The sequence below is a fragment of the Urocampus carinirostris genome, chromosome 2 (assembly GCF_059441175.1).
Source record: "Urocampus carinirostris isolate Australia breed hairy pipefish chromosome 2, RoL_Ucar_1.0, whole genome shotgun sequence".
In the NCBI taxonomy this organism is placed as follows: Eukaryota; Metazoa; Chordata; class Actinopteri; order Syngnathiformes; family Syngnathidae; genus Urocampus; species Urocampus carinirostris.
The window spans coordinates 69,359,142-69,371,708 of NC_142350.1; the positions used below are offsets into that span (position 1 = coordinate 69,359,142).

Consider the following 12,567-nt stretch of genomic DNA (forward strand, 5'->3'; position numbering starts at 1 on the left):
CTTAACCGTTCCTTCGTTAGGCTGAATTCGGGAGGTAAAATTCCAATTTTAGCAAAAAAATGACTGGAACTTTCGGGTGGAACGTGGATTTGTTCCGATATCCCGTCGTTCGAGGACCTGAGTACCACTGTACATGGGACGCGATGCTAAAGTCTGAGCATCAAACGTGAATTTAGCGAGCTACAATCTCTTGGTGAGCAAAATCCCACAAAAGTCACGAACCCCTTAACGTTCCTGTCAAATTGGCCCCGAAATCCCGATCCGAGACGTACCCAAAGTCAATTCTTAGACCAAATGGACGCTTTTAGTCCCTTTTCTAAGCGAACCCTCTCAACATTTTGAGAGTAGCTTAGGCATCCTAGCCGGAAAACAGGCGAGACAAACCCAAACATGGTATTTTACACATTTTTCTAAGGATATGTCTAGGCGTTTCTGAAAAAGACCAGTTTCCAACACTATAAATCTTTGCAACATTGACTTTAGCCAATTTTGTAGACATTTTGCAAGAGTTGTAAATGTTTGACTTCTTTTTCCAGCAGTCAATCCATGATTGTGCACACTTGTGTGTAAAAATGAATCACGAATGGCGTTACACACATTTATTTCTGGGTTAAATTTGAATACACGGTGTATATCTGCGTATAGAATTTCATTGTCTAACCAAAGTATCAATCATTATTTGAAACGGTTAGTACTGGCTAAAGATATTCAGAGCTAAAAGAGCCAATGTTTGTTTTAACAATACAGGGCTAAAATAATGAAGCCCGTAGTAATAATGGCATTATTTGGGCTAATTCGGGGTGCGGACTGTGTAAAAAGCTTGCAATTGGCCGAGAGTTGTGTCCCTCGAAAGGTCGGAGGCTAACGGCCATATTGGAAATCATCTGACGAGCCTATTTATTTTTTAAGGGGAATTATGGAACAAAACAAACTGATTATGACAAGGATCGTAATTGATGCGGGAATGCTTTTAGGCGGTTTTTTATATTTGTGGAGTGTTTTGGAGTAAATATTTTACATAGTTAGATTCACTGGACTGTCCTGATTGTAACCAGACCTATTTGCTGAGGATTGTGACATGAGTGGGATATCGCTGCACATTCAGGTGAGGTATAATTGTCACGGTTGCCATGGCGCCCAATAGGCCCCGCTCGTGTGGTGCCAGCTACAGCTCGTTGATGGATTGATTTTCTGTTTACATAAAGCTCGGCGCTCTCTTGCTTCGGTTGTCAGCCCGTCAAATGAACTTCTGTCCCACAAGAGGTAGGTCCTGTTTTCCTGTGATATCTCCAGTCCGGTATTGTAAATTTCGGGTTCCAGTTTAGTTTCCGTCTGTTTTTGTCCTGTTTATTATTTTCTCCAGTTTTCGTTCCCGTCTAGTTTCTCCTGTTAATTTTCGATATCCTGATCCATTATCTATTCTGTGTCATGTCCTGCACAGTTGTCATGGCGCCCAGCTGGCCCCGCCCCTTGACACCGGCTGAGACGCATTGGACTGATTGCTCTTGGAGTACTTAAGCGCTCCTTTTGGAACTGCCTGCTGCCAGATCGTTGTTTAACCCTCGTTGAAACCCCGTTCATGCCCGTTTGATCTGAGTCGTGCCTAGTTTGTCATTTTGATTGCCTTTGAACCTGTTTTGTTTTGTTTTTGGTCCGTTTGTGTGTCGGACAACATTTATTTCCTAATTAAAGTGACAGATCGTCTACACATATGAGTTCCGACTTCCTGCCTTCCGGTCCGTTTCTCGACATCCCGTCTGTCCCGTCCTGTCCGGTATCAACCCCATCTGTCCGATATCGACTCGGGCCAATTGGAATCGATCTCGTCGGTCTCTGGCTTCCGGTCTTTCCACGCCAGACCGGCTACCTAACGTGCACGACTCCCCATTTCCCGTCAAATGAAAGGCTTGTGTGAGAACGTCACGCGATTGGGTCCTGTATCTGTTCTGGTTTTTGACAATAATGGCTTTTTCATTTAGGGGTATCTTGTTTCAGACTGATGGTATGATGAAATGGTATGTTCAATTTGGAGAATTTGCGCTTTTCAATAAGCGGCACGAGGGATTTCAGTACAGAAGACACGTTTTTGTTAATCGCCGGCCGGTGGTCAGAACGTTAAGGGGTTCAAATGTCCTGATGATACAAGGAGACAAACTAATGATATAAAAGCAAGATTTGGAGAGTCAACTCGGAAGGGTTTTCCGTTCCTTCCCGGCTACAAATACAACTTCCATCTCCAGGCTAGCCGTCCAGGAAAGCAGCTAGCCGTTTTCCGGGAATCGAACACCGTTCCCCGAGTTAGGAGGCGGAAAGGATCGCCTCCGTCGTGGCGTTCAGTACAACCCCACGTTGTCCCACTCCACCAGGTATTGCAACTTCCCGTCCGGGGTGATCCGTCGAGCCAGGATCCGAACCGCCTCGCCGCCGCCCCAGGTCTTGGGAAGAGGTCCTTCTTGGGCTCCGCCTCCGGCCACGCCCCCTCCCTCGCAGGATTCCGTCGGCGCGTAGGGCGCGAAGTCGCGTAGCAAAATGGCGTCCGGCTCGACCGAGTCCGGCGGGAACGGGAAGCGAGGCGGGGCCAATCGGCAGCTGTCGCCCGCGCTAGGGGGAGGAGTCGGAGGGACGGATAAGAGTTAGTGACCCATCGGCAAGTCAGGTATGTCTTTTCAGGTGGGGGTCTTTTAGAAGGCTCACAGTCAATATTATGATTCTGAGATGTAAGAATTGATTATAAAACCATTATTGAGGTTCTTTTCCTTCCATTTTTGTCTTACGCCAAGGCACAGGTGTTAAACAGGCGGCCCGCGGGCCAGATCAGGCCCGCTGAGGGATTGAATCCGGCCCGCGAGACAACACTCAGAGAAGCGCAAGAGACAAACAAGCTGCAGGTTGAAATATCTCAACTTGATGTTGCCAAAGCCAGCTGCCTTGAACAAAGACACTGTACTTGTATTTCTCTCTCTCTCACTCTTTCTCTCTCTCTCTTTTCCACCCTTTTCCTCCCACTCTCTGTCTCTTTCACTCTCTGTGTCTTTTTAACTTTTGCTCTAACTTCCTTTTTTCCTTTTCTCTCTTTTTTTTCTTTCTCTCTTCCTACCCGTCACGCTTTCTTTTCTTTTTTCTCTCCTTTCTGTCTTTCTATTTCTCTTTGGGTTTCTTTCTTCCTCTCCCTTTCTTTCCCCCTCGCTCCTGACTTCTCTTTTTATCTCTTTTGTTTCTCACGCTCTCTCCCTTTTTTCTTTCTTTGTCCCGCCTTATCTCCTTTTCCCTCCCTCTTTCTCTTATTTCTTTATCTCTTTTTCTTTCTCTTTAATCTACTAGCCCGGCCCCCGACAGAATGTTTGTTCTACGGTGTGGCCCCCGAGTTCAAATGAGTTTGACACCCCTGCACTAAGGTTTAATCTTTTGTAGCAAAATTTAAAAAAATGAACTCATTTCCGGGACAGTTTGGGTTCATCTATTTTCTTTATTTTCCTTTTTTCTTTGATTTCTTTTTTCCCCTGTTCTTTCTTCTTTTTTTCCAATTTTTTTTCATGATTGTTTTTTTTCTCCCTTCTTTTTTCTTTAAATCACAAATGAAAACAAATGCAAGATGTACATTTATTCCAAAATGAGGAAAAATGGGACCCGTCTCCACTTTTTTTGGACCCAATCCGGCCCACCAATCAAAAGATTTTGCCCGGCCCTGCTCCGTAAATTTAATAAGAGAACTACAAAAATGGACGTTTGGAGGTGCGAGCGAGAGGGTTGCCGGTTCACTTCCCCCCTTTTTAATGCCTCAGAGAAGGATTTTGAGGAGAAAAGGTAAGAAGGCAAGAACCTGTTACAGTGATGGAGATCCCTGGAGACCGTCGTGTGGTAGAAGGTGTACAGCCGCTTGGGAGGAGAACTGCGCCAGCCAGGAAAAAAAAAAAACAGAAACAGAACGCCAACCAATCAGAAAACAAGAAATGATCCCACTTCTTCCATGTCACCGGGGTCTCATTTGAGAAATAAAATATATAACTTGTAACTTTAAGGGAAAAAGAGAAAGAAGGAGAGAGAGAAAATTATAGAGAGGGAGAGAACAAGGGAGACAGAGTAAGGAGAAGAGAGAGAAATAAAGATCAAAAGAATGACAGAAGCAAAAAAGGAGGAAAGAGTAAGCATAAGAAAGAGAGAAATAAATAGATTGAGAGAGAGTGAGATAAATTGAGAAAAAAGGAGGAAAGAGTAAAAGAGAGAAAAGATAGAGAGAAAGAAAGTGAGAAAAAAAGAGGAATCAAAGAGAAAGAGTAATGATTAAAAAGAGTTAGAAAGAGAAAGAGAGAGAGAGAGAGAAAGGTGGGAAGAAAGAAAGAAAGAAAGATACAAAGAAAGGAAGAAACAAAGAAAGACACAAAGAGAAAGAGTAAGAAAGTGGGAAAGAAAAAGAAAAAGAAAGAAAGAGAAAAATTGAGAAAAAAAGAAAGAGAGCAAGTAAGAAATAGAAATAGAAAAAGTAACAATTAATGAAGTTAGGAAGAGGTTGAAATAAAGAAAGAAAGAAAAAAGTAAAAAAGAGAAAAAGGCAAAGTGAAAGAAAGTGAGAGAGAGAAAAAGATTAAGAGAAAGAAAGTGAAAAAGAAAACACAGAGAGAGAAGGAATAACAATTAACAAGAGTTAGAAAGAGAGAAAGAAAGAAAGAAAGAAAGAAAGAAAGAACAATAGAGAAAAAGAGAGAAACAAGAAAGAGAACAAGTAAGAAAGAGGAATAGATAGAGGAAAAAGAAAGAGAAACCAGTGAGAGGGAGAACTTCAATGGATATTTTGCCCCATAACCTCCTAATCCCAAGAGCCAAGAAGAAATCTGCAGGTGGAAGAGTCTTCATTATTCAGGCCCTGATGCTTATTCTCCATAGCTCATTAATGATGTAGGAAGCTATCAACCGGATGTTCTGTTATTACCTAAATTTCATGTTGAAAATGTCTGTGTACTCTCTATTCATTCTTCTCATCCTGAGGTTTTGAGTTTTTCCTTGCCGCCATGTCGGTTTGAGATCAGGGGATGCTGTCATAGTAGACTGTACAGCCTTTTTAGAATTCTTGTGATTAACAAACCTTGGCTATCATTATCATCATTTGTATTCATAATATTCTTACAGCTAGAATTATTCAACAAATATCGCCTAATATACTTTTGATATTCGAAAAAGACTTATTAGGATTTTGAGTTTTCCGACTTCTTACTTGGTCCAACTTCAAAATAAAGCAGCGGTTCACTAAGATACACGTCGATTTTATTGGTTTTTGCTGTTTGAATTCGAAAAAAAGAAGGAGGTGTTTATTTAAAATGTGATAGATGTTTTTAAGGGTAGAAAAGCCGCAGTCCAACGCATAAAACGCTGGTGAATTTTTAATGTGAAATTCTAACCAAACGACATCCTGTATTATTATTCTTTGTGTCCGTCTCGAAGACTTTGATGCCCAATAATAAACCATTACCGCTCTCTAGTGGCGAGTACATTCAAAGCACCTCCATTTAAACGCAAGATCCAATGTTTTCAACCAACTGTTAAAGGGGCAGTGTGTAATATTTTGCAGTTAAAAAAACAATTCATTCATAAACACAACATTGATTTGCCAAATGATAAAATATACATTAACTTTCATATAGACACGCATTTTTTTAATATTTAAGAGATTCGTATTTATTTGACAAAACAAGAGGGAGCTGACATCATTGTAAGCCATCTTGCTGCTCAGGGTACCCGAAACAAGAGGAAAAATAAAATAAAAAAATTTGCTTGGGGAGAAAAAAAAACGGTTTGCAAGTGTAGTCACTTTGAGTGTCCGTAGTTTGTATTCTTGATTGCGTTTTGTAGCGTTCATTTTCGGTAGCACTACGAATACTAGCGGTCAAATATTACACACTGCCTCTTTAATACAGGGGTTCCCAGGCATCCCCCCTACTCCCCCCCCACGTGATCCTCAGGTATGCATGAAAAGTCTAAATATCATTTAGACACGACATAAAATAATTCCTGATTGTTTAAATGACTTGATGATCTTAAAATTGGGTTTACAGTTTTTTTTTTCATTTATTCCTGATCCAGAATTTCTTCCTCCTCCCCCTTGCTAACACCGCGAGTTCTTGTGTCAACGACATTCTTTATTCTTTTGTTTGATTCGATTTTCCTTGCCATGTAAATAAATCGTAGTTTGTTCGAATCAAAAAAGGTGCATCATTTATTTGTGTGTAGATTTATATATCCATTTCTTTTTGACTGATCAATCATTATCATTGTCAAGGAACTGCAAAATTGATCACTCAAAGCTAAAATACCATATTTATGACCCTATTTTTATGACAGAGTGTGTTTTCCGTCGCACTGTTTAAATACTCTATATCAACACGTTATATTGGGTATTTTTGTATTCTATATCTTTTATTTTATTATTTTATTTTTCAACACAAGGATCTATCTATCTATCTATCTATCTATCTATCTATCTATCTCGACATCTACACATCTATCTATATCTATCTAGACATGTATCTATCTTTCTATATCCATCTATCTATCTATCTATCTAGACATCTATCTATCTGTCTATCTGTCTATCTATCCGTCTATCCATCTATCTATCTATCTATCTATCTATCTATCTATCTATCTATCTATCTATCTATCTATCTATCTATCTATCTATCTATCTATCTATCTATCTATCTATCTATCTATCTATCTATCTATCTATCTAGACATCTAAAACACAATACGTGGAGAGTATTGCTTCCTTCATGATAAATGATACTAGAGACAAAAGAGGATAATTTGGGAACTAATCCGTGTTGGCAACCGTGAGCACCACCTACTGGCTGAATCGGTCACCACCGAATGAGATTCTGAAAAATAATTTAAAGTAATTTTCTGTATATCTTCTTTTCCTATCAAAATAAATCAATTCATCAGTAAAGAAGGAATCCATTAATCGTGGTTTGCATTGACATGAAACTTTAATATAGGGGCGGGGGCCGCATACTAATACTCATGGGGCTGCACTTTGCCCTTGAACTGCGAGTTTGAGAACCCTGATTTAATGTATGCTTTAAATGTTTACATATATCATTTTAAATCAATCCTAAAAAAATATTTTTTGCTGCTAGCTAAAACTCGCTAACAATAACATTGCCTGCAAAAACGTGAAAGGGGCGTGGTCACCTGAGGTGTAGCTCCTCCCCCGACTTTGTAGGTGGATAAAGGCCGTCCCCGCCCATGTAACCGTGGCAACAGGGAAGCATTTCCGCAGGGTCAGGCGTCACTGGGGGTGGGCAAGCCTGCAGTCAAAAACGTTCATATTTAATCATTTCATAGTATTACCATAGGCTTTACTCTTTTGGGCCTCTTCCTGATCTCACAACATTAGTCGGGAGTGCAATTCTTCAATTACCAGATTTGCAAGGTGCATAACACATGTAGTTGTCATATTTTTTACTCATTTCCTAGGATTAATGTGGGCTTCATTATGTTGGGCCTCTTCAGGGTCTCACAGTAAGTGCAGAGAGTGTGATGGTTCAATTACCAGATTTGCAAGGTGCATAACACATGTAGTTATCCTATTTTTTACTCATTTCCTAGGATTAAAATGGGCTTCATTATTTTTGACCTCTTCAGGGTCTCACAGGGTGTGTGAGTGTTTAATTACGATAGGCTTTATTCTTTTTGGCTTCCTCGTGGTGTGGCAAGACCTGCAGGGTGCTTGACACGTGTCGTTATCATGTTTTTACTAATTACCTGAAACTACTATGGGCTTATTATTATTTTTTGCCTCTTCCTGGTCCCACAATAAGTGCAGGGCTGTTCAATTACAATGGGCTTCATCATGTTTGGCCTTCTTGTTGTGTCACAAGACCTGCAGGGTGCGTAGTACATGTCATTTTCATATATAAACTTATATATTAGTATTACGATAGGCTTTACTCTTTTGGGCCTCTTCCTGTTCTCACAACATTAGCAAGGAGGTTCAATTCCCAGATTTCCAAGGTGATTAACACATGTAGTTGTCAATTTTTTTTTACTGTTTTCCGAGGATTAATATGGGCTTCATTATTTTTGGCCTCTTCAGGGTCTCACAGTAGGTGCAGGGTGTGTTCAATTACGATGGGCTTTATTCTTTTTGGCTTCCTCGTGGTGTGACAAGACCTGCAGGGTCGTATTTTTACTAATTTCCTAAAACTACTCTGGGCTTCATTCTTTTTTGCCTGTTCCAGGGCCCTGTGTGAATTTCCCTGCGGGAATTAATAAAGTGCTTGATGCATGTTATTATCATCTCATCTCATCTCATCTCATTAGCCGTACCGCTTATCCTCATTAGGGTCGCGGGGGGCTGGAGCCCATCCCAGCCATCTCCAGGCAGTGGGCAGGGGACACCCTGAACTGGTTGCCAGCCAATCGCAGGGCACACAGGGACAGACAACTCATCCGCTCATTCACACCTAGGGACAATTTGGACCGGCCAATTCACCTGAAATTATCATATTTTTACTAATTTTCTTAGACTACTATGGGCTTCATTCTTTTTTGCCTCTTCCTGGTCCCACAATAAGTGGAGGGTGTTTGACTGTTCAATTAATATGGGCTTCATTATGTTTGGCCTCCTCGTTGTGTTACAAGACTTGCAGGGTGCGTAATACATGTAATTATCATATATAATCTTATTTACTAGTATTACTATGGGCTTCATTATTGTTGGCCTCTTCGGGGTCACACAGTAGATGCAGGGTGTGTGAGTGTTCAATTACAATGGGCTTCATTCTTTTTGGGTTCCTCGTGGTGTGACAAGACCTACAGGGTGATTGACGCATATTATTATCGTATTTTTACTAATTTCCTTAGACTACTATGGACTTCATTTTTTTTGCCTCTTCCTGGTCCCACAATAAATGCAGGGTGTTTGACTGTTCAATTACGATGGGCTTTATTTTTTTGGGCTTCCTCGTGGTGTGACAAGACCTGCAGGGTGCTTGACGCATGTTATTATCGTATTTTCACTCATTTCCTGAAAGTACTATATACTTCATTTTTTTTGCCTCTTCCTGGTCCCACAATAAGTGCAGGGTGTTTGACTGTTCAATTAAATTGGGCTTCATTATGTTTGGCCTCCTCGTTGTGCCACAAGTGAGTAATACATGAAGTTATCATATATAATCTTATTTACTAGTATTGCTATGGGCTTTATTCTTTTTGGCTTTTTCATGGTGTCATGAGGCATGCAGGGTTTTACTATCGGTCCAAATTATTTTTGTGTCTCTTCCTAATGTCACAAGACCCTGATGTGGCACGACTTCCAGGATACATGATATACATCATGAGCATTTATTTATTCATTTAGTCGTATTACTTTGGGCTTCATTCATTTGGCCTATTCCAGGGGTCACAAGACTTGCTGGGTTGAGATATGGCTCGGAAATTCCTTATCAACGGGGTGAATTATTTGACGTGTTCGGATCATGTTACTATGTTTCAAATTTTGTCAACAAAACGCCGGAGACAAAGTGTAAGTGTGAGATGCCAGTTTGAGTATCTGTTGTATTTGATGTTCTGGATTGAACAAAGCCCCAGGAATTGGTAAAGGGAAACTAGAACCTATGGATAGATTCTCTGACTCCGAACAAAAAAAAACCCTCCTACCTCCGCCAAGACAACAGGTTGATTTTGTCGATTGGATTACCGAAGCCGACTGACAAAGTTTCGCATCAAAAATTTAAAAAAAAATCGATGGCTTTGTTGTTGTGTCTTGATAGAACGATATTTGACCGTTCCCGGTCATAAGATGTTCAGTTTAAGACATTCGCGGACAGACGCACGCAGAAGAAATTCAACCCTTGGAAACAGGTTGTCCCCTGCCCACTGCGTGGAGATAGCTGGGACGGTTTAGGGCAGACCTGGGCACTCCGGTCCTGGAGGGCCATACGTCCTGCCAGATTTTGAAGTTTGCTCTTCTTTAACTCAGGTGATACAAATGATAACCTCGTTAGCAAGCTAGCAAGTGCTCATTAACGATACTGGTGATTGGAATCACCTGTATTGGATCAGAGAAACCTCAAAAATCATGCAGAACATGCGGCCCTCCAGGACCGGATGGCCCAGGTCTGCTTTAGGGTATCCCTGCGACCCTACTGAGGATAAGCGGCGCAGATAATTGATGGATGGATGGTAGGAAACCAAATGGTGGATTTTCATTTTCTTAATCACATCAAATTTCTACGTGCAATACTCAGCTGGCCCGCAAGGTGGACTCAAGTCACATCAGCTCTGGAGGTGGAGGCACCCACCCCTTAGTCTCTTTCTCCTGCTGCATTAGGGACTAGCATTGGCTCACAGCCATGGTCCACCCAACCTTTGGGGTGCAGGGCCCATGAGGCTCCCGTGGGCTCCAAATGCTTCCTGCCACTGGCCAAAACGTGACCCATAAACCTGGCCTCATTCATCAAGGAAATTTGGGCACAAAATGGAGAATATGCCATATGTTTTTTAAGTAGCTGTGAAGCTAAGTATGCAGGGTTGGGTAGGGTTCCTTGAACTGGATTACTTTCAATGACTTTTGGATGACTCCAATAGCAAATATGCTCAGAAAAGACAAAAGAAACTAAATGTGAATAAAATGATGACTCACAACACGTGGTAAGCTTTCTCTCCTGGCTTTGATCTCTTTGATCTCCGGCAAAACGAAGATCAAATGCGACAGAAACAAAATGAAAATAAATCCAAACAGCTTGCCGACATCATTTTTGCCGTTCCATGTGTTCCGTTACTCCCCAAGCCTGCAAAAAACTGAGTCATTTTATTCCTATTGAGTTTCTTTTGTCTTTTCTTAGCATATTTGGTATTGGAGTCATCCAAAAGTCATTGAAAGTAAACAATTTAAAGTAACCCTACCCAACCCTGTTAGTATGCATTGGTTAGGTACATGTCTCAAATTTTCACAGCGATACAAAATACTGTGTTTCTCTAATAAAATACTACTGTCATGATTGCTGATTGCCAGGTCGCTGATTGGTTCCCTGACTCTTTTTAAACCTTCGGCTTCCAACAGCAAGCTGTCAGACCGTCCTGCGAACCTACGCTTTTGCTAGGCAAGCTCCGTACCTTCCGACAATCGCCTGCCGTTTTCTCCTGCTTGTTACCTGTTGCCGACCTGTTTCTGGACCCGTTTCTGCCCTGCTCTTCCGTCCCAGTCATCGACCTGTTTTACTGCCGCCTATGACTATCCTTGCTCGTTACGGAAGTCGCACTTCCGCGTTCCTGCCATCGGCTACCCGTGTCCGACGATCATCGGATCGTGGAAGCAAGCACTTCTCTCTAAAAACTGAGTAAAACAAACGCTATTGGGTCCTGTCTCCGTTTCTGGCTTGCGACAACTACATTGTCATTTTTATTCAACTTTAACTCTCTTTCCCCCCATTCCCCCCCCCCCCCCCCCCCACTATTCCTCCTTTGTTAAGTAGAAATGCGAGTTTCTCTTGTCAACAATGTTCTTTATTCTTTCATTTGATTTTCTGTCATGTCCTGCATGGTTGTCATGGCGCCCAGCTGGCCCGTCCCTTGACACCGGCTGACCCGCATTTCTCGATGACTCCTATGGGTACTTAAACGCGCCTTTTGGAACTGCCCTTTGCCAGATGGTTGTTTACCCTTGTTGAAAACTTGTTGATACCTGTTTATTCTTGTTGTGCTTGTTGGACATTCTGAGAGATTCCTGCAAATTCTGTTTAATCCCGTTAAATGCCCAGTCTGTAGTTTTGCCTACATTTGAGCCTGCTTTGTTTTGTTTTTGGTCCGTTTGTGTGTCGGACAACTTTTCTTTCTCAATTAAAGTGACAGATCGTCTACGCAAATGAGTTCCGACTTCCTGCTTCCCGACCCATTTCAAGACAGTCCCGTTCCGTTTCGTGACATTTTCCTGACATGAAAATAAAACACTCCCATTATTTATTTGCGTGTCGATATTATTTTCCTTCTGCGAAATCGATCATTTAAAGCTAAGAAGTGCTTCCTTCATGATAAAGACACGATAGAAGGCTATTTTGAATGAATTTGTGTGGGAAACCGTGAGCACCACCCGCTGGACCGAATCTGTAACCATCGATTTAGTTTCTGAACCAAATAAAATATCTCTAGGAACCAAACATGCTAGTCACATTTTCAGGAGGCCGCTAAGAAGACTTTCTAAACTATTGAAAGAAAAATCATTTTGGGACTCCGACCTGAGTCTCCACGATGCGCCGCTTGGATTTGCGCGACTCGGGCCCGGACGGCCTCCTCGGGCACCCCAGTGACAGTGGGCTGAAGCGGGAGAAAACACTGAATGTCAGTATCCCGAAATTTTTCAACGCTACTTTCATGTTTTGTGCTTTTTGTGCTGTCGTATTCTGTGTTTCTGGGCTTCTATTGCAATTTGGCTTTTTGATGTATTCGCGACCTGATGTCACAAAGACTTGTTGGGAGCAATGGAGGGCACTCACAGTTTCCACAGCTTTCTTTCATGTTTTTTTACTCTATACCTTGTTACTCTCTGGTCATGTCGTATCTCCCTCTCGCTCA

At 41.7% G+C, this 12,567-nt stretch overlaps 1 protein-coding gene across 1 annotated transcript in view; it reads right to left on the reverse strand.

Moving 5' to 3' along the window:
• Positions 1-584: 584 nt before the first annotated feature.
• Positions 585-12,567, reverse strand: part of phf1 (PHD finger protein 1) — a 29,709-nt gene continuing 17,726 nt past the window's right edge. The window contains exons 12-15 of the mRNA XM_088327654.1: positions 12,231-12,309; positions 7,186-7,301; positions 3,821-3,889; positions 585-2,601 (exon numbers count right to left, since the gene is read on the reverse strand). Coding sequence (XP_088183780.1) covers positions 2,334-2,601; positions 3,821-3,889; positions 7,186-7,301; positions 12,231-12,309 — 532 coding nt within the window. The 3' untranslated portion in view covers positions 585-2,333. The remainder of the gene's footprint in view (positions 2,602-3,820; positions 3,890-7,185; positions 7,302-12,230; positions 12,310-12,567) is intronic.